At 39.2% G+C, this 27,922-nt stretch overlaps 3 protein-coding genes across 7 annotated transcripts in view; all 3 read left to right on the forward strand.

Moving 5' to 3' along the window:
- Positions 1-17,179, forward strand: part of frmpd4 (FERM and PDZ domain containing 4) — a 34,229-nt gene extending 17,050 nt beyond the window's left edge. For 4 of the 5 annotated variants that reach the window (XM_025903944.1, XM_005460036.4, XM_013264246.3 and 1 more), the window contains 15 exons: positions 3,392-3,552; positions 3,845-3,947; positions 4,609-4,654; positions 5,544-5,648; positions 6,608-6,715; positions 7,081-7,212; positions 8,060-8,179; positions 8,326-8,462; positions 8,785-8,911; positions 9,150-9,239; positions 9,348-9,530; positions 9,703-9,835; positions 9,922-10,884; positions 12,746-13,951; positions 15,404-17,179. In XM_025903944.1, the coding sequence (XP_025759729.1) occupies positions 3,392-3,552; positions 3,845-3,947; positions 4,609-4,654; positions 5,544-5,648; positions 6,608-6,715; positions 7,081-7,212; positions 8,060-8,179; positions 8,326-8,462; positions 8,785-8,911; positions 9,150-9,239; positions 9,348-9,530; positions 9,703-9,835; positions 9,922-10,884; positions 12,746-13,951; positions 15,404-16,659 (4,870 nt within the window). In that variant the 3' untranslated portion in view covers positions 16,660-17,179. Of the gene's footprint in view, positions 1-3,391; positions 3,553-3,844; positions 3,948-4,608; positions 4,655-5,543; positions 5,649-6,607; positions 6,716-7,080; positions 7,213-8,059; positions 8,180-8,325; positions 8,463-8,784; positions 8,912-9,149; positions 9,240-9,347; positions 9,531-9,702; positions 9,836-9,921; positions 10,885-12,745; positions 13,952-15,398 lie in introns of all 5 variants that reach the window. The other variant, XM_025903945.1, reaches the window with a different exon arrangement.
- A 107-nt stretch (positions 17,180-17,286) lies between these two features.
- On the forward strand, positions 17,287-22,817 carry LOC109194414 (toll-like receptor 7). Its single transcript, XM_019352834.2, has 2 exons — positions 17,287-18,596; positions 18,872-22,817. The coding sequence occupies exons 1-2, from the start codon at positions 18,582-18,584 to the stop codon at positions 22,016-22,018; spliced, it is 3,162 nt and encodes a 1,053-aa protein (XP_019208379.1). The 5' UTR covers positions 17,287-18,581; the 3' UTR covers positions 22,019-22,817.
- On the forward strand, positions 22,120-27,581 carry LOC100696480 (toll-like receptor 8). The gene is made up of 2 exons (XM_019352835.2): positions 22,120-22,578; positions 24,278-27,581. Exons 1-2 carry the CDS (start codon positions 22,576-22,578, stop codon positions 27,383-27,385), a joined length of 3,111 nt encoding a protein of 1,036 aa, XP_019208380.1. The 5' UTR covers positions 22,120-22,575; the 3' UTR covers positions 27,386-27,581.
- Positions 27,582-27,922: the final 341 nt, after the last annotated feature.

The raw sequence follows: 27,922 nt of genomic DNA on the forward strand, positions 1-27,922 counted from the left end.
GAGAGTTAAATGAGTTACATTAACTCATTCATGTAACTGAACCTGAGATGGGAGGGTGTTATTGGGATTTTTGTTGATGACCTTTTAGGCCAAAATGAGACTGCAATAGTGAGAATCGGCCCAGCATTTCTTGCTGTCGCTTTTTGTTTATCTTCTTCTCCGTAAAGCTCACAGTGCAGCTTGTGCACTATGCGGTAGAGCTACACTAGCAGCTAATGGGTATGATTACAGACCAGTGGATGCATGGCTGTCCGCACAATGGGACTCTAGCCATGTTTAGCAGGTGGCCATGGAGAGGAGGCGGCAGCATTCTTCCTGAATGCACAGGTCCATATGGTTTTGATTTGTGCACAATCTGCTGAGGTTGTCATTCCTGAGATAAAACTGACACATAAATTCAAACTAAATGTTCCTTGGCCATTTTTTAAAAATCCAAAGGGTTTTGCGATACAGTATGTAATAACTGTAGTTGTCATATGATGACAGACAAAATGTTTCAGTCAATGCTTTGGGGTATTAAAGGCAGGGACAAAATGTGTGAAATTTCAAGGTTAAGAAGCTAAGGAGGACAGCATACACTTAATTCGTAAGTCTTGTAAATGCTGCAGTTTATAAAAAGCTTATTTGAATTTCTTTTAAATGCATCACTTAATAATTTATGGAATATTCTATACTCTTGAGTCGTGGGAGTACACTGGAGGTAGTATAATAATTTAAGATTATATGCTTGCAAACTGAAATACAATGTATTAAATAAGCTGTACAAAGAAATTTAATATCTCTGTTTAAAAAGACTACCTATCTAGGGAAGTAGATGTGACAGATACATTTTCCTAATTAGCTATAAAATAACGGAATAGTTTTGCCCTTTTAATGATTTTAAGTGAACGTGGAATGATTGTGCAGAAGCAAATAGATTTTAGAAAAAAATGGCCAGGTCCATGATACAAGTAGTTGACATAATGGGACTCATTATTTTTAACTAAGCTTCAGCTTTCAGTCTTGTTACATCAGACTTTGCACATTCTGCCCACAGTCGTTCTGCCTGCCAATACTACTGTATCACACCACCAGGACAAGAGGTCCCTGTGTTTGTTTGGTCATTTAATCAATTATTTTTAAAATGTAGATGCAAAATGGTATTCAGTCTGTTGATTTTGTAATTAAAACATCTGAGAGAGTATAATGTGGGATAACTGTATGTTGGTTGGTTTTGTAACTTTTAATTGCCAGTGGAAGACTTAAAGCTGTAATTTATTTTTATTTTTTTTAAACAATCAGGATAGTCTCCTAATTGCAAATACATGTATAATGGCCTCAGCATAATATTAACACAGTTCATTTTAATTAGTATACAGTGCATACAAACAAAAATCATACAAAAATCTTGACCAACCGTGAATCAGTGTGCCATTGAGAATGATTTATAGAACCAGTTTATAGACTTTTATATTAGAATTACAAATTCATGTAGAAAAATATTCTCTATCTGAAATATTGTGTAAAGGTACGCGAAAGGATTCAATTCTAGTTTAGGACTACACTACTACAAACAAACAAACAAAGAAAACACAACAGCCATTTTGATTATCTTTTGTTATCCGTTCAGCAGCTGAATTTCACCCTAATGGAACATCACATGTTAATTAGCCTGGGAAGAAGCAGCTGAATCCTCCACCTCCAAAATATCAGTTGACAGTCATTTAACATCTCTGAACTTGTCAGCAACTTGCTGTTGCTGCCTTTTCATTGCATTGGGAATGCAACTGACAGATCTCACTGTGTCTTTGTGCCGTGAAAGATTAATTGTTAGTATTTACTGGTGAACAGTACATGTGTCAAGAATAACTGTGAATTACACACTGTCTGCCCACAGCTTTAATTAACCAACATTGTTGGCACCATATGGAGTTGCTGCCGCTGCTGCTTTTGCAGCCAGGGAGAGCAGAGAAACACTGTAAAAAAATTTTTTTAAATCTGATCACAGAATATGTGAATCGTACACGCTGGCTTTTCACATCTTTTGAGTTCAAAAAGCTAATATAATGATGATTCTCTTACGAAGAGTGAGAAAATTCATTTTACCATGGCAACTGAAGCAAAACGTTTGATAAGGTTAGAGTCTTGATTCGCAGCCAGCTATCAATGGTAGCAATATTAGTAAATCTTAAAAATGAAACTGTTTTACTGTGCGCCTGTCATCTACGACAAAAGTTTATTGCTTTAAAATGGTACGTTACTGCAGCTATGTAACTAATCAAACACCATTTCTCATGCTGAGCAGGTTCACAGCCTACATGTATTCTGAATTAAGCTTTTTTTGGATGCACTGCAGAGCTACAGCAAACTGTTTCATATAATATTTTACTGTAACAACCCCTGTGAATAATGAAAGCAGGCTAGATTAATCACTCCAGCACTCTCAATCATGGTGGCCCATTAGCTAAACTCTAACAATGTTCTCAGCCAGACAAACCATAAAAACTGCATTCACAACGTGCATCCACAGTATACAGTATAGATCTAAACATTATAGATCTAAACATCATGACATCATAAGAATAAATTCATGTTTAAGCCTAAACCCTTTAAATTTGCATGAGTCTTTGCAGGTAATAAACGTACTGGCTGCTACAGTATTTCATGCTCGAGAGAGGTAATGCGACATAATTCTGCCAGACGAGTAAGCCCCCACTCATGCAAAAGAATGAGACTCTACGTAAGACCTAATATTTTGTTCTTCCAATGCATCAGTATTTACAGTGTCCGACTGTATCACAAAGGATGGAACATTGCTGTAAGAAAAAAAAAAGCAATGTCTGGAGGAAAATTCACTGACATGGCACTCTATATTATAACTGTCCTGGGTCTTTATTAGTCTGGCAAGGAAACACATGCCTATTATTTAACACATTTAACACAACGGTGTGAGAAGTACAGATTCTTTGTGAGGCATTGCAATGTGAGAATACAAACATTGGAGCCTGATTAGCATCGCCCACATGCTCTATTTCTGCAGCATTGTACACGTTCCTTATTCTGAAACAATATGTGGCATTTTGTTTTTAAACATTGTGGGTACTTGGAAGAAATTACAGTTTTGTATACAGTGAAGTTGATGTCTGTCCTCCCATTTTAATTTTTCAATAGCTATCTCCTGTAAGAGCTGTCATTGTTTCTCAGAGAACATTCATTTTAGTGGTTATATTAAGCATTTAACAATTAGAGACGCTGCTATTAATCTGCTGGCTTATTTTTATGGTCTGTAAATTGCATTTATTTATTTTTTACAAAAATGTCAAGATTACTAATAACCAGCAACAGTTATTTATGATCAATCAAAACCAACCTGCCCTGACAAAAACAGTTAACCTCCTTTTTATCCCCACAGCCACGTCTCCCAGAGCAACTCCCTGGAGGAAGTTCGTCTGGACGGAGACAAGTTTGTACCGCCAGCGCCCCGGAAGGTGGAGATGAGGCGAGACCCAGTGCTTGGCTTTGGATTCGTAGCAGGCAGTGAGAAACCTGTGGTGGTTCGCTCAGTCACGCCAGGTAGCACAATCCAGCTACACAGTGGACTCTACCACAACACAGTGACTCATTCAATCCATGACCGTTACTATATCAACACGAGATGAAAGCCTCCTAAAATGTGGCTAAGAGGAAAACCCAGTGAGGCTGTAGTTTACGTCGATGATTCATTGATTTGAACAGTCCTCAATGAGAAAGCATTCATTAGAGCTTTGAGCCCCGAGACAGGAATCCAGGAAAACAAAGGAAAAAAAACAATGGTAGCACCGTGCAAAGTTTGGACCATTAAGTCTTTTTTGGTGTGTTTTGACAGGGGGTCCATCAGAAGGCAAACTGATCCCAGGGGACGAGATCATCATGATTAATGATGAGGCAGTCAGTTCAGCACCCAGAGAGAGGGTTATCGACCTTGTCAGGTATGACAGCACTCTTAATTAACTTTAATAAAAACACCCAAACATCCAAGGATTGATTACTTTTTGTACAAACTGACATACTGTAGTTCATTGCAATGTCTTTATTTACAATTTCTGCTCTAAAATATATAAAACAGTTTAGTGCCTATGGAGATACTGTATATAACTGCAAATAACAAGAAAGCACTCTAAGCATACCAAACACTGTATTTCTTTATCTTATTCTGATATGCTCAAAAATCACATATCATAGCTGGATAGATAAAGCAATATAACATTACTCTAGCCACCTGCTTCATTTAGCTGTATGCTGGCGTTGTTGTTTCTTCAAGCGTCTCATTAGATTAATTTCATTCACACAGCTGAGAAGCTGGCAGTGAGCATTTGGTCCTTGCGTGACCTGTGCTGCAGTCTGTAAACAGTACATTAGTACAGGGAAAAGTGCCCATGTGGCCACTCCTCTACAGCTCCTGTGGCCTTGAATAGGCTTCTTCTCTGCAGCAAAGCTCAGCACAATGGTGCCAAGACAGGACTGCCAGGTGCACCACTTTGAAACTGTGTTTGTTCTGCTCTTTTCTGACTGTGTTAATTGTGTTGTTCATAAACTGCATTCATTGAAACTTAACCTGTCATTATTTTTTTTGTTGCTTTTATCCCGCAGGAGCTGCAAGGAGTCCATATTGCTAACTGTTGTTCAGCCGTACCCAGTAAGTTTCCCTGTCCTCCTTATGAATGAAATCCGATACATTCCACTTGGCTATATGTGCATTTGGAGGTGATTATTTTGTTGACTCTGTGCAAACAAGCCATTAATCATGCCATATGTTAGTTCTGGCACAGCATCAGTAATGCCTGGGCTAAGTGTTAGAGCCCAGTGAACTCACAGGGAGTCTGATTGCTGCAATCTTTCCAAGTTTTCTCATGTTGTAGTGTTAGATCCTCACAGAACCTCATGTGAACCTGCCACTCCAGCATTTACTAGAGTCACAGAGCACCAGATGGCGGTGAACACACAGTGCCAGGAGCATATATTCGGCCTTTGTTTACAGTTCACATAATAATTCAGTGGGAATGGATTTATGCTTGAATTCCCTCCAAAAATAGACCAAACCGTCACTGCATGTTCACAACAAGGGAAAGGAAAAATCAAAATATAAACTATAACCTGTGCTATGTCTTGTGTGGTAGAAAACCGTATACAATGAAACAGTAATCGTAATGTTTATTATCGTTCAGATTTCATCCAGTCATCATGCATTTTGTTTATTCACTTTGCTCAGTCCTGAACACGACAAGTCTTTAGGAACAGCAAGGATTGCGGCTGCAGAAAAACAGTGTACAATACTTTGAGGACCGAGCTCTTATAATCCTGTCTGTAATTACTTCTGTTTACCAGGGGTTTCTTTGCAGGCTCAATGACATGAGGGTGTCCTCTCTCTTATCCCTTTGCACAGTGCCACCTTAATTGCATCATCAAAGAGAGAGTAATAGGAGGGTGTCATGTTTCAAGAAGGAAGCATGCCCTTGAATTTTGTGAAGGGAAAAAAACCACACACATTTTAATGCCTGTTTTTTCCCCTTCTTTTCCTCTAAAAGTCACCGAAATCGGCATTCATCAGTGCAGCCAAAAAGGCCAAGTTAAAGACTAATCCTGTTAAAGTCCGATTCGCTGAAGAGGTCATCATCAATGGACAGGTCCCAGTAAGTCACATTGAACACTAATTCATTTGTTACACATTGACGCTTTGAATAGAAGATGGCAGAAGCAGACTTGAATTCTTAAGGCTGGAAGTTTTTTTTTAGAGATATTATAAATCCCAAACTGTAAAATTAAATTCTTTATGACTGAAAGACAGAACATTGACAAAAAAGGGGAAACACTGTTGGGTAAGTGACATAGAGAAAAAAGAAACTACAGAGTAAAATGTCAGTATTATTCTGACTCTAAATGCCAAAACTCTGTTGGCTTAAAAATGTTATAGAAGAGAAAATTAAATGTAAAAAAAACATCATTAGTCACATATTTGTCACAACAGCTGGCACACCATTTTGAAATAAAAAAACAAAAAAGCGTTAGGGTGACTATCATGCATATGCTTATGAGTGACATTTAGCCGGAAATAAGAAGCTCTACCTTAAAAAACAATCTTGCCAACTTACAAGTTACCTCCTTTTTGCTTTAAATATTCAAAAACTACAATGTAAAACTGATACGTTTTTTAAAGAGTGTTATGTTACACTTCATTTCTTTGTTGGGAAATATTCATCTCCTGAAGTCTTTGTACTATTGTGAGATGAACAGCTATTAGCGAGCTATAGAAGTAGGTGGAAGAAGTTGTGTTACCTTTGCACAGAGCCAGGTTTACTTTTACCTCATTTAGTCTTTACATAAAGCTAAGTCAACTGTTTCCTGGCAGTACATTCATTCTATACGGTGGTGTGAATCTCTTTTTATCACCTCATAAAAGTATGTTTCTCAAAATGTTTTATCTTTTCTTTGATTTCCTTTTAATTTTGACATTTAATTCTTGAGTGTGTCTTCCAGTTAAAAATTTCCCACCCAACCCCAACTAATGCACCACAGCGGATTATCAAATTAGCTAACTTTCACTTAGAAAAAGTCAAATCTGTTAATCACGTATGTTATATTATATCCTCAGGAAACTGTGAAGGACAACTCCCTTCTTTTCATGCCAAATGTTCTGAAGGTGTACCTGGAAAACGGGCAAACTAAATCATTTAAATTTGACAGCACCACATCCATTAAGGTAGGTGGTGGAAGAACGCCCCTTCACTATGAAATGCTGTTGCGTAACCTTAAGTGATGTTCATTTTAAATATTGAATGTACATTATAAAGTGCAAAATCCTCTCTTCAACACAGCCTTCAAAACCTTTCAAGTGAAAGTATGATTCCAAGCAGAAATGAATTTTAATTAGCTTTTTTTGCTATCCCAAATTATTTTTCTTCTACTGCAGTTAAAAATTCTGATTGTTCAATAATGCTCATGTTTTTTTGCATGAGCTAAGCTGTGAAAATGATCTATAGTTATGACACTGAGTTGCACATGAGAAAGCTGCTACATCTGCACAGTTTACTTGTTGTATTAACCGTGACATTGTCTATATGATAGGACGTCATTTTGACCCTGCAAGAAAAGCTATCTATTAAGAGCATCGAGCACTTCTCTCTGATGCTCGAGCAGAGAGCTGAGGGATCTGCCAGCAAACTCATGCTCCTGCATGAGCAGGAGATGCTAACTCAGGTGAGACGGGTGCCATTAAACAAAGCGTCAGTACACAGTCCAAAGTGTATCTCTTTTATAAGTTAAAAATAAAGATGATAAAACAATCCTAGAAAAAAAGTTGCAACACTTATATTTGTATTGATTTAACAAAATGTGTTCATTTGGGGGCAGCACGGTGGCACGGTGGTTAGCACTGTTGCCGCACAGCAAGAAGGTCCTGAGTTCAATTCCGCCATCAGGCCGGGCTCTTTCTGTGTAGAGTTTGCATGTTCTCCCCGTGTTTGCATGGGTTCCCTCCGGGTACTCCGGCTTCCTCCCACTGTCCAAAGACATGCAATTTGTGGGGATAGGTTAATTGGATAATCCAAATTGCCACTGAGTGTGAATGGTTGTCTGTCCTTGTGTGTTGGCCCTGCGACAGACTGGTGACCTGTCCAGGGTGTACCCCGCCTCTCGCCCTATGACAGCTGGATAGGCTCCAGCGCCCCCCGCGACCCTGGAAATCATAAGCGGAAGTGAATGAATGAATGAATGGATGGATGGTGTTCATTTAGTCAACTTCATAATTTTTACACCAAGCTAAGCTAAGCTAAACATCTCCTGGCTCCACTTAAATATTTTACGTATAGATATAAGAATGCGTTTGACCAAAGTCTTTGAGAAATACATATTTAACTTTTTCAAAAATGTTAAACTATTAATTAAATGACTATAAATGTTACATAGTAGCCTATTATTTTTTTTTGCATGTAATGGATTTTTTCACGTGTACTTATCTGAAAGTACAACAATGTGCTTGGGGAAATAAGAGACATAAACACTTAATGACTAATAGGACCTTCCTTATCTCTGACTTGTCCTCTAGGTGACGCAGAGGCCAGGGTCCCACAAAATGAAGTGCTTTTTTCGGATCACTTTTGTCCCAAAGGATCCCGTAGACCTGCTTAGAAGAGATGCAGTAGCATTTGAGTACCTCTATGTTCAGGTAAATATCAGGAGATACACATAATACATAATAATTAGATTGAATTAAACATTATTTATGTTATTTTAGACAATATTAGGGCCTTTTTTAAGCATGACGACAAGTGTGACTGAAGTGTAACCTCTTCTTGTCTGTGTCTTCTCCAGAGCTGTAATGATGTGGTATTAGAGAGATTTGGGTCAGAGCTGAAATACGACATGGCTCTCCGTCTGGCTGCTCTGCAGATGTATATACTAACCATCAATACCAAACAGTCCCAGAAAGTTTCCCTGAAGTATATTGAGTAAGTAGATTGGGTTTTACATATGTCTTCACTGGAATCAACTACATGTCATCTAATTGAAAGCCTATTTTGCTTCTACCAGCTGTAAAGCACACTTAAACTTAAGCCCACTCAAACAATAAAATGATATAATGACCTCACAAGCACTGCTGCAACATCAAAAGATACATCTCTGGTTAGATGATCATTTTGACTGCACCCTATCCATAAACTCCCGCATTGCCTCTGGGTAAATCAATCACAGGAAAAGAATGATTAATTGACTGTTTGTCGTAGTGAATGAGTGACCTTTTTTTTCGTTTTTGTTTTTGCGCATCTGCAGGAAGGAGTGGGGTCTGGCGCTGTTCCTGCCTCCCGCAGTGCTGTCTAGCATGAAAGAGAAAAACATCAAAAAAGCTCTCACTCACATCCTCAAGACCAACCAAAACCTGGTGCCGCCTGGTAAAAAGGTAGAATGTGCTTCTGCTTTCCTCTTTTTGTCTATTCTCTGCAAGTGCATGGCTATTCATCTTCCTCTTTTCCTTGCGCCAGATCTGACTCTTGGCTACCACCTAGTGGAGTATTAATACTTGAAATAAATCATTCAGGGCTGTTGTGTAGATCAGACTGTGTTGCGCTTTTTTTTAACCTAACTAATTTAAGCATTTTCAGCTTGTGCCTTATACTATTTATTTTTACTCCGTTCAGCTAACTGCTTTGCAAGCAAAGGTCCACTATCTAAAGTATCTCAGTGATTTGAGGCTTTATGGAGGACGCGTCTTTAAATCAACACTAGTCGTGAGTAAAACTTTCTTGTCACCTCTCACTGGTTTCACCCTGTTCCACATTGTGCTAATTTACATAACGGCAGTGGTAGTTACGGTGCCTCCTTCTTCCTCTTTACAGCAAGGCGAGAAGCACACAGAAGTAACTTTGCTGGTGGGGCCGAAATATGGCATCAGCCATGTGATTAACACCAAGACCAACTTGGTGGCTCTTCTGGCAGACTTTAGTCATGTCAACCGCATTGAGATGTACACAGAAGATGAAAACAGGGTTCGAGTGGAACTACATGTTCTGGATGTAAAGGTTAACAAAATTTCTGCCTCTTTAAAAGGAGAACAATATGTTGTTTCACAAGTACTTTCTGCTTTAACCCTAACAACAGCAAGCCTGCTCTGCAGTCATTATAATCTCATTTTACCACCAACTAGTGCCATTTATCTTGTTCCCTTTGTCTGATTGTGTGCATCTTTCACAGCCCATCACTCTCCTAATGGAGTCTGTTGACGCAATGAATTTGGCCTGTTTGACTGCCGGCTACTACAGATTACTGGTGGACTCTCGGCGCTCCATCTTCAACGTGGCCAAAAACACTGACAGCATGGAAACAAGTATGCCTAAAACTGATCGTAAGATGACTCATCAGAATTGGGTGTTTTTATATAGACTTGTATCAAGTCTTGCTTCCTCTTTGCAGGTCACGCCACGAGAGTAAAGCAGAACTACCAACCCATTGAGTGTACATACAGCACACCCCACAAAGGAGGCGAGGACAGAAACAACCAGAGATGCAGCCAAGAATATTCTGACCAAGAGTGCGATTACCTCGATCATGGCAGATGCGAAGGCCAGCCGGTCTACATAACTGAGATCCACCAACCCCAGCACTCAATTCACCATGCAGAGAGAGTGGAGTGCTGCAGAGTCTCATGTTCCCAAACATATATGAATGTCCCGAGACCCAAACCCCAAGACTCCTCCAGGAGTGCAAAGGTGTCCTTCATTTTTGGAGACCCACCCTTGGACAGTGTAAACCCCCAAAATCTGGGCTACCAGAGACTGATGGATGAAGGCCCAGAGATTTTAGACAATCACAGTCCCATGTACAGGCGTCTCGATGAGGACTATAGGATGATAGAGGATGGGTATCAGTACTCTACCAAAATCTTTGGTCCTACTGAGTGCATCGAGGAGCCACTGCTGCATGATATCTGCTACGCTGAGACAACAGATGACGCAGAGGACGAGGATGACATCAGCTGTGAGGAAGACATGGTGATGAGTGACATTGACAAGCCTACGTTGCTTTCGCTCTCAGGGTCCAGCGATGACATCATTGACTTGACCTCCCTCCCTCCCCCGCCGGAGGGTAATGACGAGGAGGACAATGACGTACTGCTGCACTCTCTTAACATGGCCATTGCTGCTCCTCCTCCTGGTTTCAGGGACAGCTCTGATGAGGAGGAGCAGCAGGGGGCTGGGATAAGGGCCCAGGGGGCCTGCAATGATATCCCAGTGTCCCTCATAGATTCAGTGCCCACCCATGGAGCAGAGGGTCCCGGGAAGCCACTGGATGATGCAGTGGTATCCACCTTACAGGCACTCGAAGCCCTCGCTGCATCTGAGGAACAGAGTCCAGCACAGTCAGAGAGTAGCACAGGTTCTCCTTATACTATTGTAACATTCATCCATTAACATTACACATGTTCCAGCCATTCATTTTGATTTGTTGGTCTTTTTTTTTTCAATAAAGCCCATTTTGTTCTATGTTTCCATTTGTGAGTATTTCTTCATTCATTTGAGAGAGAGAAAAGACATTTGTGTTCATTATCGTGTCAGTTTGAGATTCATTCCTGTTTTGTGGACCCATTTGTTTTCACAATTGCAAAGTACACAGCGTGAAAGCTTTGTTGGTTATTAGAAATAACAGAAAATAGATCATCTTACATAGCCGTCTATAGATGTCACCAAAATTATTGGTACCCTCAAATGTAAAGACAATTTTTTTTAATCAGTCGAGACTGGCAAATATATATATATATATATATATATTTTTTTTAAGTCAGCAGTTTCTTTTTTTGGCAGGAACTTTTTGCAGCTCTTAATAAGGCCTTAACACTTCTCAGCAGTTAGTTTCGATTTCTGTTCCTGTTCTCTTAGGTTTCACAGGTGCTTTCCTTCAGTTGTTTATTTTATCTGTGGATGTTCAATCAGCTTACCATCAGGACTCTCAGCAGGCCGCTTTAGAACAACCTAATATTTCATTCTCTTTTATGTTTTACTTTTAGATGCATGTTTTTGAGCCATTATGCCTTCGAAAAGCCATGACCTGGGACTGAGCTCTCTGATACTGCTACAGCTAATGTTTTGCTCCTAAAAGCCTCAATAATCTGCTTTTTTAAATTAGTGTCAACATAACCTGTCATGCTAGATGTAACAAAGCAGCCTCATATCAAATGTCTGTACTGGACCCTTTCCCATACTTCACAATGATGATGGTGCTTTTTTTTTCTTTTAAAGCCTCATCTTTTCTTTTGTGAAAGCTGTAATTTACTTCCATTTGTCTAAAGGAAATCCCCTCGGAAACAGTATGACTTAGCATCACTTAGAAGCGTTTTAGCAAGTTCCATGTATTTAAGTTTCTCTTTCAGAAATGGGGCTTTCCTGGGTATTCCTCCGTGATCCCCCACTTTCATTTAGAAAATCACTAACATTTGACCCAATACCATTTTACCTGGAAGACAGCTTGTATGTATTTTAAGTTTTCTGTGGTTTCTCACCCACCATACAGACTACTCCTTCTGTTGCGTCGGTTTTCCACCTGCTGCCTGGTTCAGGGTGGTTGGCTACAGTCCCATAGATCTTAAAGTTATTAATAATAATTCCAGCGTGACATTAACCTGCTTGGAAACAGTCTGGTAGTCATTGCCTATACTGTCACAGTTATTCATGTCTCATCTGACCATTTTCAAAAGTGCTATAAAGCATCAAACTCTGAAAACTCAAGTATATGCTTACAATATAAATATATTGCAAAATTCCAACTATTTTAATTTTTAAGGGGTATCAATAATTTTGTCAATTTTTTAAACATTTTTTCGAATTTTAAAAAAGTATTTTTCACATGACAAAACATACATGCAGATGTGTATATGTTTATAATTTCAGTGCTGTTTTGGGATTAACTGATGTCTTTATTGTTTGAATGATTGATTGATTGACTGATGTGTGATTGACTGAATGTATTTATTTATTTTTAAATTTACTTTCTTACTTAGTTTTTAATTAGATGCATAACCAACACTTGAATATTTTAAAGACTCTTAAGTGGAATGTTATTATGTAATGATTTATATTTATTACTAAATGTGTTATTCCTGAGTTAACATTAGCTATCATTTACACGGTAATTTACACTATCATCCATATAATTATTTGTTACTCTCTTGCCAATCTGTGATATATTCCATTTGCTTCAAATGAATTTCTTAATGAGGTTTTTGTCTTTCTTTTGTACACAGGTGTAGAAATATCGAGAGCATTTAGTCCAGATTCTTCTGATTCTGGCAATGAGACCAACTCCTCAGAGATGACAGAGAGCTCTGAGCTGGCCACTGCTCAGAGACACTCAGAGAACCACCTGAGAATGCATGTAGCCATGACAGAAGGATACCATGCCATGAGTGAGGAAAAGACAGAGGTGAGTGCGCCCAGTGACGGTGGAGCAGGAGCTATGCAGTACAAACCCCAGGAGCAACAGGAGGAGGAGGCAAAATCCTCCGCTGTCGCCTCCTCACAGATATTTCACTCGAATGGCGGCGAGATGGAGCCAGAGACAATGGAAATAAAATCCGTAAGTGAATACTTCACTAAGATGCACATTGGCTCCCTAATGAGCAGGCAGAGAGGAAAACAGAGAGAGACTGAGAGCAGAATCCAGGGAGAGTCCTGCGATTCTGACAAATCAAACACGGCTTCTCAAGACTCAGCGAAGGAGGAGCTCCCTCATCTTGTTGGGAAATATAACGCTTTCACTGTGAGAGATTCCTATTACATGAACCAACTTGATCTGGGGCGAACTCATTTTAAAGATAGGCATCAAAAATGGCAGCAGAGAGTGCCTGGAAACAAAATGGCTGAGAATCTCGCTCCAGAATGTGTGAGTGACTCACAGGCTTCCCACGCAGACAGGTTGACAGCAAAGGGAGAGAAGCAGGACTTAGATGAAAGAAGCCAACAGTTAAATGCCCGTCTCATCTCCCCATCCAAAGGGCCCGTCCCTGCAGAGGGTGACGCTGCTTCACAGGATAATGAGCAGCAGCAAACGAAGCTTCCACAGTCAGAGCCAGATGTCTCACGGTTATATGAATACCACGTGAGCAAGCGCATGTCATCAATTCAAAGCGAAGGCATTCATTCTCTCCAAAGCTCGCAGTGTTCCTCAATAGATGCAGGCTGTAGCACAGGGAGCAGCAGCTGTGTCACCCCTATGGACTCTCCCCTTTGTGCCACAGACAATATGCATGTACTGTCCGAATCTTCGCTCAAGGGGCTGAGTTATGTCACTGCGGAGGAGAAGGCTTATGGGGCCCACGGGCAAGGGAAGGTCAGCCACCCCATGGACCCCACCCTGCTGAGGAAGATCCATGCAGCTACCAGTGCTGAGCCTGGGTTTGGAATTACACGGGACAGCAGTCACAGAATGCCCAAGATAAAAGAAACCACAGGTAAACCTAAACAGGAGGGTGAACCTCTAATCTGTAACCTGGTAAGATCAACATTTAAGACAGTTCATCAAAACAGGCAAATATAAGGTTGAGAAGTTACACAAATTACCAAAATAACAAAACAAAACTTTATCTGACTTACTTTCAAGGCAGATGCCTGTAGATAGATTTTGCTTTTGTGTCAGTGATATCTTTTTCTACCCCTCATCTGTATAATCACAAGGGAATCAAATTTTCACTGCAGGTTTTTAATAACTTTCCCCAAACATATTTGACAAAATAGTTCGCCTTTTACTGTGATGACACTCTTTGACTCTGCATATCCGCTCAACTGTGATGACAGTCTGCTTCATGTGCTGCAGTCATTGCTGAAATTATGGAGTCAGAACAAACTTGGGTGTCTTGACACCAAATTTCTGTGGGCATCTTTTCGGCAGTATTCACGTCAGTCCACTAGACAGCACACATGCTGACAATGATGTAATTGTGATATTCCATAACAGCCCAAAATATCAGTCAGGATGATCATGCAGGCTCTATTAAAAACTAAAATGGGTAGTCCACAGGCCTTTAAAGGCTTTCCATGGAAATACATATGAGATTTTATGGTATTTTCTAATACAAACACTGATATCTGTGAACTGCTTGGTGTTATATGCGCTTGCTGATTTTAATTTTCCTTTTAGACATTTATTATGGCTATGAGAACAAGCATAATCTCATCTATTTTGCCTGTACTTTGGACTGCAACATATAAAGATGTCTCAAAATTTAGGAAATTTGAGAATCAGATCAATGAGCATAGCTACATATAAGCAGAGGTTAAAAGATAAACATGTTGTTGTTTTTACGTGTTTGAAATTACTTGCCAATACACATTGCACTTTTTTCTTCAATGAACCACTCGACATATTTGGGAATTAATCTTATTCGCTTTCCGCTTGCAACTGATACTACTCTTATATCTGTTTATCCAATATGAAGCTTCACATCACTTTGTTGGCTTAGCTTACTGTAAAGATCGGAGACAAGGAGAAAGTATGAATACATCTAAAAGTTATTGTCCTAAATGTTACCTCTTGACTTTCTGCACTTTGTACAGCTTCATCAAATGAGAAACAAAGTGTTAATGTAAGCTAGCTTTTTCATGATTGCTCATAAGTACATTTTGTTGCCTTTGGACTGAGCTTGGTGAGCCAGTTTCCTTGTCTCCAAAGTCTTTTGCAATGCTAAGCTAACTAGCTGTTATGAAATCCTATATGGACTAAATTGATAATGTCTCTGTAACATTTTCCATCAGTTACACCGGGATTAAGAGATTCCTTCTTAATTGTGCACTTTATGTCTTTTCTATCACTGGAACCAATAATACAGTGAGACTGAAGAACATTGTGTTAATGTTAAGGTAGATGCTTAACAGTTCTCTTTGTTTTCCTACTACCCCTAGTGTAGCTTGCACACAGCTGAAGAAGGCTGGGAAAGAGTCATCTTTAGCTCTCTGTAATGAGACCAGTACCACCACCACAATCATGTCACCTTCATCATTACAAAGTAGCACAGAGCCCAAAGGGCTAACACAGGCCAGCCCTGAGCCTGACCCACACACCCTGGCTTTTCCCTCAAGCGGATCTTCATGTGACCCAACAACAGGCAGCCTCCGGAAGCTGCGCAGGGTTCGGATGCTCAGGAGGAGCTGGAGTACCTTAATGCCAGGTTCCAGGAGCTTAGAAGTACTGTTTGTAAAGACCAAAGCCATACTTACAGGGAAGAATGATAGTCAGAATATGCAGGCTCAAGATCCCCCAAAAGAGCAGATGACATTTTCTGCCAAAACCTTACCCACGAGCTTGTCCCAAGGTTCGGTTGCCTGTAATTCATCTGGTGAACAGCTGCTAAGAGGAGCTTCTCTGTTGATGCCCGAGCAAACAGCACCGAGGCTGGATACAGATGCATGGAAGTGTCGTGGGCCGTTCAGTCACTGCTTCCTCAGGAGAAAGTCGAACACTCATGCCGGTGATGAAGATGGAGAGATAACCTCACATGATCCGCACTTTGACAGCTCAGTTTCTTTCTATGGCAAGGAAAACACTATCTTGAGAAACTACAAAGCTGAATGGAGCAAAATGGCCTCATATATGAAGAACATGAGCCTCAAAGATCGGCTAGCTCACATTAACTCAATGAAAGGAAAAACCTACAGCCTTCACACGGGGTTCGCACTTGCACGGAAGGATGCCTTAGAGATGATTGGTGTGTTGCGTTCAAGTGTAGGCCACCCTTCCAGAATTGCCATGCCTGAGGTCAGCGAGGCTGACATGGAAACGTTCGCCCAGCTGCTTCTCATGCAGGCCAAAGTGCTGAGTGGCGCCTGCAGTCAGATGGCGATGGAGTACAGTAGCCCAGAAGAGCTGCTGCTCACGCTGACGCACAGCTTCCACACGCTGTGCTGCCTAACGCAAGCCTGCATGTCACTAGTAGAAGGCCTGAGCACCGACAGTGAACGGCGCGAGGTGGTAGCCAAGGTGGATGAGGTCGTCATGAACTACGTGTGTCTTCTGAAAGCTGCTGAGGCAGCTTCAGGAGGCTCCCCCGGTGACCAAAGTGTGAATGCATTGTCACATTATTCTGCCACCATGTCTGCTATTATAAACACACTAACTCACTCACTGAACACACTGCTAAACAAAAAAACTGTTATTTTGTCTTGATTATTGATTTCAAAGCCATACATAAGAGACATGGGTTTAACAACCAATGTGAACTGCTGTGAAAAAAATTAAAAAAAACTTGCCTTGTGTATACAGTATTTTATTATGTAAAGAAAATATATGATTATACGAATAATTAAAGTTTTAAATAGATTATATTAAGGCCTATATTAAAAAGCATATGACTCTCTTCTCAAATATATTATCTAACATTACTTCATAGGGATTATTTTCATGATTTATTGGTTTTATTGAGAGCTTAACATGTAGATTGACACAAACTTATTAGTATCTTGTTTATAACTTGTAAAAAAGTACACCGTTGAAGAAATGCATACACTATATAAAGCTCTAAACAAATCGCTGCACAGGACAAGAGGTGATAAAACTGAAGTAACGCGTACAATATTTTCATTTGCTTGAGTCACTTAATTTAATGAATACTTTACTCATAAACACTGAGTACTTTCCTGTTATTTTTGTCAATGTCATTAAAGAAATTAAAACTTTTTAAAAAGTATGAACTGTTTTGTTGTCTGTTTCTGTGTCACTCTGCTCGCTCACAGTTTCGGTCATTACCAATCTCTCGCCTACAAAAGTTTGTTACTGAAGTTTCATTCAATAAAGCGTCTTTATTTAGTTTGGAAACTGTGTTCAATAATTAATTTTTTTTACTTTTCGCTCAAGCTTTAGTGGTGAAAGTGCTTTTTGCATTAAAGATGATGATGGCCTATTTCACTTACAGTACAGGGCTGGAAAGAATGTTTTTGCACAGCTTGAGAACGAGTGTAGTCACTGTGCATTATGTGTATGCATCTGAGTAAAACGAAAAAGACAACAGCCAGCAGCTCAGTGAGGCTATAAGCATAAAGGTGCTTAAATGCCAACATAGTGAACTCCTGGTCAAAATTGACCTGATGATGCTCACTGATCAGTTCGATTCAGGATGACATGCATGTTCATACTTGTTTCATGGCAAACAACCATCTGAACCTAAATTGCCAACCTAGTGAGTAATGAATTGCTCAAACCATGTTCTAAACCACTTATCCAGCTCAGTGTTTACGCCAAACCATTTGAAATATATGGATATTTCACAGGATACATGGAAATTTTAAAATGTTAGTTGTGCTTAAGAAAAATACGGATAATCATTGAAGTTGATCTCTGCTTCAGATGTTTAAAGCAGTTCATCTGTAGTAGTTATCAAGACATTTTTCTATAAACCCAAATTTAATAAGAGGTATGCTGACCAACAGGAATACATAGTATTGCTAGAATAGGTGCAGTAAATCATACCATTTCACTGTAAAGACAGCTAAACAGTCTAGGTACTGTAAATCGGTAGGAACTGTACGTAAAACTACTGAACATATTTATTTATCTTAAATTTGGGCTGGTGAGACTGAATGTTAGTCATATAGCCACAGATAACAAAAAAATATTCTGCTTGATGTTAAAATAACTTCACCACCATGTACAGTGGTAAAACCCAAACCACACCACAGGTTTCATTTTCCCCTAAAATTGAATGAGAAATGAAACTCTTCCTTTCACTGGTTTCAGTTGAATAATAACTTGTAACTCATCCAGCTGTGTTTTATAATACCATGGAATATCTGCCATACAACAAGAGTCAGAGTATTAAACTTGCTGCACCTCTTTACAGTAATAATAGCATAAATGCACCAATAAGCCTTTTCCTGATGTAGTAAAAGATGAAATATTTGGATGTTTGTGGTTTGTAAGAAAGTAGGAAGTGATGCCGGCTAATTCTACACACACTAGGCTAACACAAACACCTGTTACTTTCATCGACCACCTCAGGAGTGTTTGTCAGTGTTATACTTCTTTCAGTACTCCATCAAAGCTGACAAGACAAGTCAGAGCTGGACCCTTTTTTTCGTTTTCTCACATAAATAATGTTTCTCCACCTGGTGAGTATGATTTTTCCATATATACTCTATAGTATCAGAATTCATAAGCTGTCAAATGTAGTTTGGCTTAGAAGTGCTGTTAACTGTTGAGAAGCAGAAAATCAAATGTGAGAGAATGCTATTTCCTAATTGTACAGTAAAGTAAAGTATAATATGCTGGCCATGCTTACTATAGTTGCTGATTTTAGCGTTCCTTGTTATGATTTGCATTTATAACGTGCTGTTTAAGTATTATTAGATTTCCACTAGCAAACCTTTCTCATTTTTCCGTGCAGATGTGTGTGGCACTGCTCACCCTGTGGTCTTGTCTCCCTATTTTGGCAACTGGCATCTATTACCCGAAAACTCTGCCATGTGATGTTAATGAGATCAACAATGGGAGTGAAGTGAGGGTGGACTGCACTGAGAGAAACCTCAAAAAAATCCCCCATGGAATCCCGAGAGACACTACAAACCTGACGCTCACCATCAACCATATTCCGAGTTTAAACTCCACCTCCTTTCATGGTTTGGAGAACTTGACTGAGATTGACATGAGGTGCAACTGTGTGCCCATCAAAATCGGACCCAAGGACAAGATGTGCCTGAAGAGTGTGACAATTGAGGAAAATACTTTCAGCAGACTGAGCAATCTGCGAGCGCTGTATCTAGATGGCAATCAGCTCTATAGTATACCTAAAGGCCTGCCTTCAAATCTGATCCTGCTGAGCTTGGAAGTGAATCATATTTATTATCTTTCTAAAGCAAACCTCTCTGAGCTTAGAAATGTTGAGGTGCTTTACCTTGGTCAAAACTGCTATTTTCGTAACCCCTGCAATGATTCCTATGATATAGAAGACGATGCATTTTTACAGTTTAACAATTTAAAATTGCTATCTCTTAAATCAAATAACTTGTCTTTCATTCCACATCAGCTACCCACTACTCTGAAGGAGCTATATCTCTACAACAATAACATTCAAGAAGTCACTGATGAAGACTTTAAAAATTTAACTAATCTTGAGATTCTAGACATTAGCGGAAACTGCCCCCGGTGTTACAACGCTCCTTTTCCATGTAGCCCATGTCCAAATAATGCGCCACTGAAAATCAGCAAAACAGCTTTTAAAATGCTGACCAAACTAAAAACATTACGGCTGCATAGCAACTCCCTTACAAGTGTGCCTTCTGAATGGTTTGACACCACAACTGAGCTCAGAGTGCTGGATCTCTCATCAAACTTTTTAGCAAGGGAGCTAGAAATCACTGCTTTCCCCAAATTCCTGGGTAAACTAGAAGAACTGGACCTTTCATTCAACTACGAGCTTCAGAAGTACCCTCAAACGCTGAGACTGAGTTGCAGTTTCTCCTCTCTGAAGTCTCTCAAAATTTTCAGAATGAAAGGTTTTGTGTTTCAGCAGTTAACTACAGAGAGTATCGCTCATTTAAAACCTCTACCGAACCTGGAGGTTGTAGATTTGGGTACAAACTTCATTAAAATGACAAAGCTTAGTATTCTGATGGAACTGAAAAGCTTTAAAATAATCAGCCTGTCTGACAACAAAATATCGTCTCCCTCTGATGGCCGAGATGCACTTGGTTTGTCCGGAGGAGAAACCTCGGACTGGTCTCCGATGTCTTCCGCTGCTGAGTACCAAAACAAAGAAGTGAGAGAGATTCATTATTTCAGATATGATGAGTATGCACGAAGCTGCAAATACAAGGACAAGGAACTTGGAGTTATTACATCCTTCGTCAAAAAAGAATGCAGTCAGTTTGGCAAAACCCTGGACGTCAGCAGAAACAATATATTCTTCCTGCATTCACGATTTTTAAACCTTACAGAGCTAAGATGCCTCAATCTGTCTGGAAATGCAATGAGTCAAAGTCTGAATGGTTCTGAATTTACTTACCTGGCTAATTTACAATATCTGGACTTCTCATGGAACCGTTTGGACCTGCTCTACTCTACCGCATTCCAAGAGCTGAAAAATCTGGTCATCTTGGATATAAGTAACAACAACCACTATTTTGAATCAGAAGGTCTGACTCACATGCTTAATTTCACTAGGAATTTAAAAAACCTCAAGGTACTCCTGATGAATCACAACAAGATCTCTACTTCCACTAACACAGAGCTGGAGAGTCAATCCCTAGAAAGGTTAGAGTTCAGAGATAACCGGTTAGATGTACTCTGGCGAGATGGGAACACCAGATATGTCAACTATTTTAAGAATTTAGTTAATCTGACTGTCCTTGACATCTCCCATAACAACCTCCCTTTTATCCCATCGGACGTATTCAGTGGTCTACCAGAGAAGCTATCTGAGCTGTATATCAAAAACAACAAACTAAAATCCTTTAACTGGAATAAACTGCAGCTTCTACATTCATTGCGAGTCTTGGATCTCAGTGGAAACAGCTTAACTACTGTTCCACATGTGTTATCAAACTGCACCACATCTCTTGAGAAACTAATTTTACACAAAAACCAAATCCTAAAGCTTACACCAGATTTCCTTAAGGGTGCCTACCACTTGAAATATCTAGACCTGAGTTTTAATCACATCCAGTACATTGAAAAATCCAGCCTTCCAGATGATGTTCTTAATCATATGGACATGTTACTTCTGCACAAAAACAGATTCTTGTGCACTTGCAATGCCACCTGGTTTGTCACATGGCTCAACAGGACTACAGTAACCATACCTAAATTGGGCACGGATGTTACCTGCGTTGCCCCAGGGGCACAAAGAGGTCGTCCAGTCGTCTCAGTGGACCTTTTGGCCTGCCAGCACCACTACCTGTCAATCATCCTCTCCACCCTAATGACTTCCCTCGTCCTCATCTTGGTCACGCTGTCCATCTCCAGCCATCTCTTCCTGTGGGATGTCTGGTACATCTACCATTTCTGCAGGGCCAAGCTCAAAGGCTACCGCCGCCTGTATTCCCAGAGCGCTGTTTACGATGCCTTTGTGATCTATGATAAGGAGGATCCTGCAGTATCAGAGTGGGTGACGAAGGAAATGTGCGCTCATCTTGAGGAGTGTGGAGACCGTCGACTGACGCTTTGCCTTGAAGACCGGGATTGGATGCCCGGATGCCCCTTGATTGACAACCTCTCTCAAAGCATCCACAGGAGCAAGAGGACTGTGTTTATTCTCACCAAAAAATACATTAAAGGGGGAAACTTCAAGACGGCGTTCTACATGGCTCACCAAAGGCTAATGGATGAAAAAAATGATGTTATCGTGCTTATTTTCTTAGAGAAAGTGCCTTGCAATTCAAAGTACTTGAGATTACGAAAGAGGCTGTATAAGAGGTCTGTGCTAGAGTGGCCAACAAATCCTCAAGCCCAGCCATACTTTTGGTTCAGCTTGAGGAGTGTATTAGCAACCGAAGGTCACAAACAATACAACAATCTCTTCAAAGAGACACTGTAAAGAGAACAATATGCTGGAAAATGCAGTTTCTTCTCTCTAGATTGCTTTAAATGTACTCCTCTATATGAATTATTATATGTGAATACTGAACTGTTTTATTATTAATGAAATATTAATAATTAATGATGTGCTAATTTTAAACTCTGTATTCACATTATTTGGGGAATTCATTGGCACTCTTTGCGATGCCAATGGGGGATTCTCAGGCTCAGTTGGCAATGAAATGCAACATACGATGAAAGAAGGAAATGAAACAGATGTACTTGTTCAATTCACACGCTGCTGCCTCCCACAGCTCATTCTGCTGTGTAAAACAGTCCCGTTCCTTGATTTTGATGGGTGTATGTGAGCATGCAGAGATGTTTAAACGGGCTAATTTGACTTGATGATATACAAGACATGCACCTTGTAGATTTTTAGCAACTTGTTGGGGGGGTTTTTTGTTTTTGTTTTTGTTTTGTTTTTTGTCTTTTAACCACTACCACTTATTTTTAAGTGGTAGAGGAGAAAATCTGAATTCAAGATTGTCATTCAGGGATTAATACAGTACAGGCGCAATGGTAAGTTACTGAGTTTGTGTGTACAGTTACTTTTAACTTACTTATCAGAACAATCTGATTTTCTGCATTCTGTTATCTTTGATGATTTTGTCATTTTATGATTTTGTGCCAAAACTTTGTATAGATATATCTGACTCCAAAAACCCAGACTGATCATTCTGTTGTGTTTTGCTTTTAAATCTGTTTTGCTTGTTTGGAAATGTGTTGACATATTAAATTAAAGGTATAATAAAACTTGCCAGCCGTTGTGTAGAAAAACATCATGGTTTCATTCTTATATCGGCATTTTATTTAACTTGTTTTAGAAATCAGCACTTGGCGATCTTGAGAACACATTTTATTTTAAACTGGCAAAGATACATTTAGCAGGCTAAGACTTTCTTTTCTGTAGCACTTTATAATAATGTCACACTATTAAGCATTATTATGGTGTTAGTAAAGTATTAGCAAGTGCTTAATTCATCATTTATACATCATTACTCTTCCTTAGTATGCCGATGCAGATATGTTTATCCATCTGTTACTGTTACATGTAGAGCTATCACTGCTGGACATGGTGAAATCATGTACAGCTATAATTGCTACTACATAGCTGCTAATAGTAATCATAATCAAAGTCATGATAATATAGCTGTATTTATAAATGGCATAATAGGAGAACTGATGCTATATAAATGCTATATAAGTGACATTATTTTAAAGCGATGCCCTTTTTTTTAGGTATTTCAATTCAATACATTGCACAGCTATAATGAAGACATGGGACAAATGGATTTAGAAAATGTATGGGATACTGTATGTCACTTATCACTAAGTAGGTGACGTGCTCCCATGAAAAGTACTTTAACAACAACCTGAAAGATTTTATGTATCTCCTATTTTTAAAATTATTTCTAGGCTGGTTATTGTAATATTACATACTAATAATGATACATTTTACATGTATCATTTTACATTTCATACCCCCTTACTTCTTGCTGCTTTGATAAGTATAAGAAAGAACAAGATTTTTTTTTCTTACTAGACTTCCAACCTACTGCCACCTGCTGGAAACAGGACAAGTTCACAATTTTTTCAAGATTGCTTTACAATATCAGTGTCTTTTCCATAGCTGATATTTTAACATGTCAAAACAGGAAAAGCAGTGGTGTAATAAATAACTGTAATAACATTAATAAGGGCTCTACTCGGTTTAGGTATATACAGTTCAAGTCAGTAGACTGATAGACAAAAAAGTTTCAGAAAAAGCTTGGAATCCAGGTATGCACAGAAGAAATTACATAGATTTTTATCATTTAATATGTCACATAAGGAGTGAATACATTTAAGTCGATGAGATGTGCTCACTGCATCACAGGAAGGCCCACAGATGTCCGAGCCTGGTAGGGATGAGGGAATGAATTCGGGTCAACCTTAAATAACTACCTAAAATATCAGCTTTAAGCCAATTCTAAAAGCAAACCTAATCTGCAGACCAATATCACTGTACTTTGTGAACCTCTAATTGACATAATTGAGACAAAAGTGCTATAGCAATATAATACATAATATAATATATAGTACAAATAATGTTCTTTGTCTTATATATATATCTATTTTTTTTTACCACAATAATCATGAAAAAATGTCATGATTTTGTAGAAGCCCTTTTATAAGCTTAAGGTTATTTCATTCAACTGATTCCATCATTTTTCCACAGATTACCAAATGCTGGATGCTGTTGATCTATCTGTGTTACCATCATGAGCTCATGCCAGCTGCATTTACACCTACCTGGATGACACGGCAGTTCCCTTGTGATGTCATAGCCAACAAAACATCAAATACAGTCAAATTTGACTGTAAAGGCCGCCATCTAGAGGAAATACCAGCAGGGATAACCAGTAATGCTACGGATCTCGACTTATCAGAAAATTTTATTATGAGTATTAAAGATGAATCATTTTCTAAACTGACAAATCTGACTCAGCTCAATCTCAACTGGGCAAACAAATCCAAGGACGGTTATGGATGCAGACTATTGAACAGTTCTGCAAATGCTTTCAAAAATCTCACAAAACTCAAGCAACTACGACTGAGCGGCAACTGTCTGACTGAAATTCCACGCAATCTCCCCGACAGTGTGGAAACACTTGAGCTAGAAATTAACAAGATTAGCTTGGATAAATTACATGACAACAGCTTTATTGGTTTAAAAAACATAACAAACCTGTTTCTATCTAAAAACTGCTACTTCTGGAATCCTTGTGGGAAGTCTGTTGCTATTATGGAAAAACCCTTTCAAATACTGGACAAACTGAATGCTCTGAACTTGTCTTTCAACAACTTAACACACGTTCCTAAAGGACTACCCCAGTCAATTACAATTTTAGATCTGGATTCCAACAAAATAGAGTACATATCTAAAGATGATTTCCAGGGGTTGCTAAATTTAAAGGTCCTTGATATAAAAGGCAACTGTCCAAGATGTCACAATGCTCGGTACCCTTGTGTTCCTTGCCCTAATGGTTCTATTGACATAGATTCTGATGCATTTCAAAGACTGACACAGCTGGAGATACTGAACCTGGGAGGAAACTCACTGAATTACCTTGATCCCTCTTGGTTTCAAAATCTAACGAATCTTAAAGTATTATATCTGGCATTTAATTTTTTACTAAAATCTATAACTGGTGAGGAACCATCTTTTAAGGCATTTAGTTATCTTCACAGGCTAGAAAAACTTGACCTGTCTTTCAATTATGCTCTCGGATTGTACCCAGAAAAAATAACTCTTTCACAAAACTTTTCAAACCTCAGGTCACTGAAAACTTTGCATTTGGAGGCTTTGGTATTCCAGAGAATTGGACCAGACACACTCAGACCTCTGTACAATCTGAAAAATCTATCTGCTTTGAATTTAGGCACTAACTTCATTATTTATAGCAACTCTACTTTATTCAGCCATTTCTCCCACGTAAAAATGATATATCTCTCAGAAAACAGATTATATCCCACAACGATAGAAAGTCCACCAACTCTAACAGACAGATACAACCAGAATTCAGACCTTTCTATTTCACCGTCCATAACAACTCCTCCAAAAGACTTTAGCTACGAGATATCCCAAAGGCTAATAAAGCAAGAGTGCTTTGACTCTGGACGAGTGCTCATCCTCAGCTCAAATAATCTGTTCTTCATTTCTTCAAAGCTATTTGAGGGATATGGAAATATTTCATGTCTCAACCTCTCAGGAAATGGATTTTCACAGGCACTTAATGGCACAGAGTTCAAGATGTTGCCTAATCTGACATATCTCGACTTATCCTTCAATAAGGTTGATCTGGCCTATAACAACGCCTTCAAAGAACTAAAGAAATTACAAGTACTAGACCTCAGTTACAATCCACACTACTTTAAAGCATTTGGGGTAACGCTTAATTTAAATTTTACACAAAATCTACCTGTGCTAAGAGTCCTTAATATGAGTCATAATGAGATTTCCACACTGACAACTAAAGAAATGTATAGCAAATCATTAGCAGAACTTATATTTACACACAATAATTTAGGGAAACTTTGGAAAGACAGAGATGGCTCATATAACAAACTTTTCACTAATCTTTCTAATTTGACAGTTTTAGATATATCCTCTAATGGCATTGCAAAGATTCCAGATGATGTTTATGAATATTTGCCACATAACCTCACCACACTGCGCATAAGTCATAACTTACTCCGAGAATTTAGCTGGGACAAACTGCCTTTCCACCAACTGCAGAGTTTAGACCTGAGCAGCAATCGTCTGTCTACTTTAACAACTATTGACTCAAACATCGCCCAAACTCTTACTTTCCTTGACTTGAGTCATAATCACATTGTCAGTGTGGAAAAGTGTTTTTTAAAGAGTTTGAAAAGCCTCAGGACTCTCAGCCTTAGAAACAACAAACTTACTAGTGTCAATGAAACTGCCTTCGAATCAGGACCTGACTTTCAGACTTTGTTCCTACAGAGGAATCCATTTGAGTGTACTTGTGATTTGTTAAACTTCATTTTATGGATAAATGGGAGTAAAGTAAAGATCCCAAGACTGACCACTCAGGTGAATTGTCACACACCAATGAACTTAAAAGGCCAACCACTGGTAAACTTTGAAACTAACCAGTGTGTAAATTCAGAAAAGGCACAGCAGATCTACGCTCTAACAACTTCTATCATTATTCTTTTCATGATTGTTTCAACAGTTGCTCACTTATTTTACTGGGATGCTTCCTATGTCCTACACTATATGAAAGCTAAGCTGAAAGGGTACAGATCCTTGAACTCGCCAGATACTATATATGATGTCTTTGTGACATATGACACAAAAGACCCACAGGTCTCTGAGTGGGTGATGAGCAATCTGCGGGTGCAACTGGAGGAAGAGGGAGACAAGTATCATCCACTGTGTCTGGAAGAGAGGGACTGGCCCCTAGGAGTCCCACTGGTGGACAACCTCACCCAGAGCATCCAGTACAGTCGCAAGACTCTGTTTGTCTTAACAAAGGGCTACGTTAAGACCGGTGCTTTCAAGCTGGCAATGTATCTGGCCCACCAAAGACTGCTGGATGAAAATGTGGATGTGATAGTACTGCTAATGCTGGAGCCTGTCCTGCAGCATTCTCACTTTCTGCGCTTGAGGAAGCGACTGTGTGAAAGCAGTGTTGTAGAGTGGCCACGAACAGCAGCAGCAGAGCCCTGGTTTTGGCAAAACCTGCGAAGTGTCATAAGAGTAGATAATCAAGTGATGTACAACAAAACCTATTCAAAATACTTCACCACCAAGTGAAGAAGGATAATAACACGAGCTTATTTTAAAGCCAGTGTTTTTATATATCATTTCTTGTTTGGTTTTAAAGTGTGTCTTCTTTGACTGAACTGTTTTTAAGAACTGGTTTCCTTATAGTTGCCAAGACAGCATAATGAATCTTTTGTAATGTGTGTGAAGTACATTAATAAACGGAACCATTTAAAATGTGAGGCAATTTCTGGATGAACTAGCATGTTCTGTGTTTGCCTGCTATTAAATTATCCACATGGTGGCAGCAGTGATGCATTTCCAGCTTGCAAATTAACCCTAAAGTCAATGTCCCACACAGAAACACATCAGTTTGTCAGTAGATGTATTAACAATGTAACATTAATACACTTTGCTTTTTTGGAAGTCTCGTAATCCATTACATGAAAATGAGTTATGAAGTCGCATATTTATTGCAAATTTTAAAAATGTTAATTTATCAATCTGAGAATTTTAGTCACATTTACTGCATCATAACAATCCCTGAATGGTGCTGGCAGTCACGGAGTTTGCAAATTTAGCCATAAA

The sequence above is a fragment of the Oreochromis niloticus genome, linkage group LG16, assembly GCF_001858045.2.
Source record: "Oreochromis niloticus isolate F11D_XX linkage group LG16, O_niloticus_UMD_NMBU, whole genome shotgun sequence".
In the NCBI taxonomy this organism is placed as follows: Eukaryota; Metazoa; Chordata; class Actinopteri; order Cichliformes; family Cichlidae; genus Oreochromis; species Oreochromis niloticus.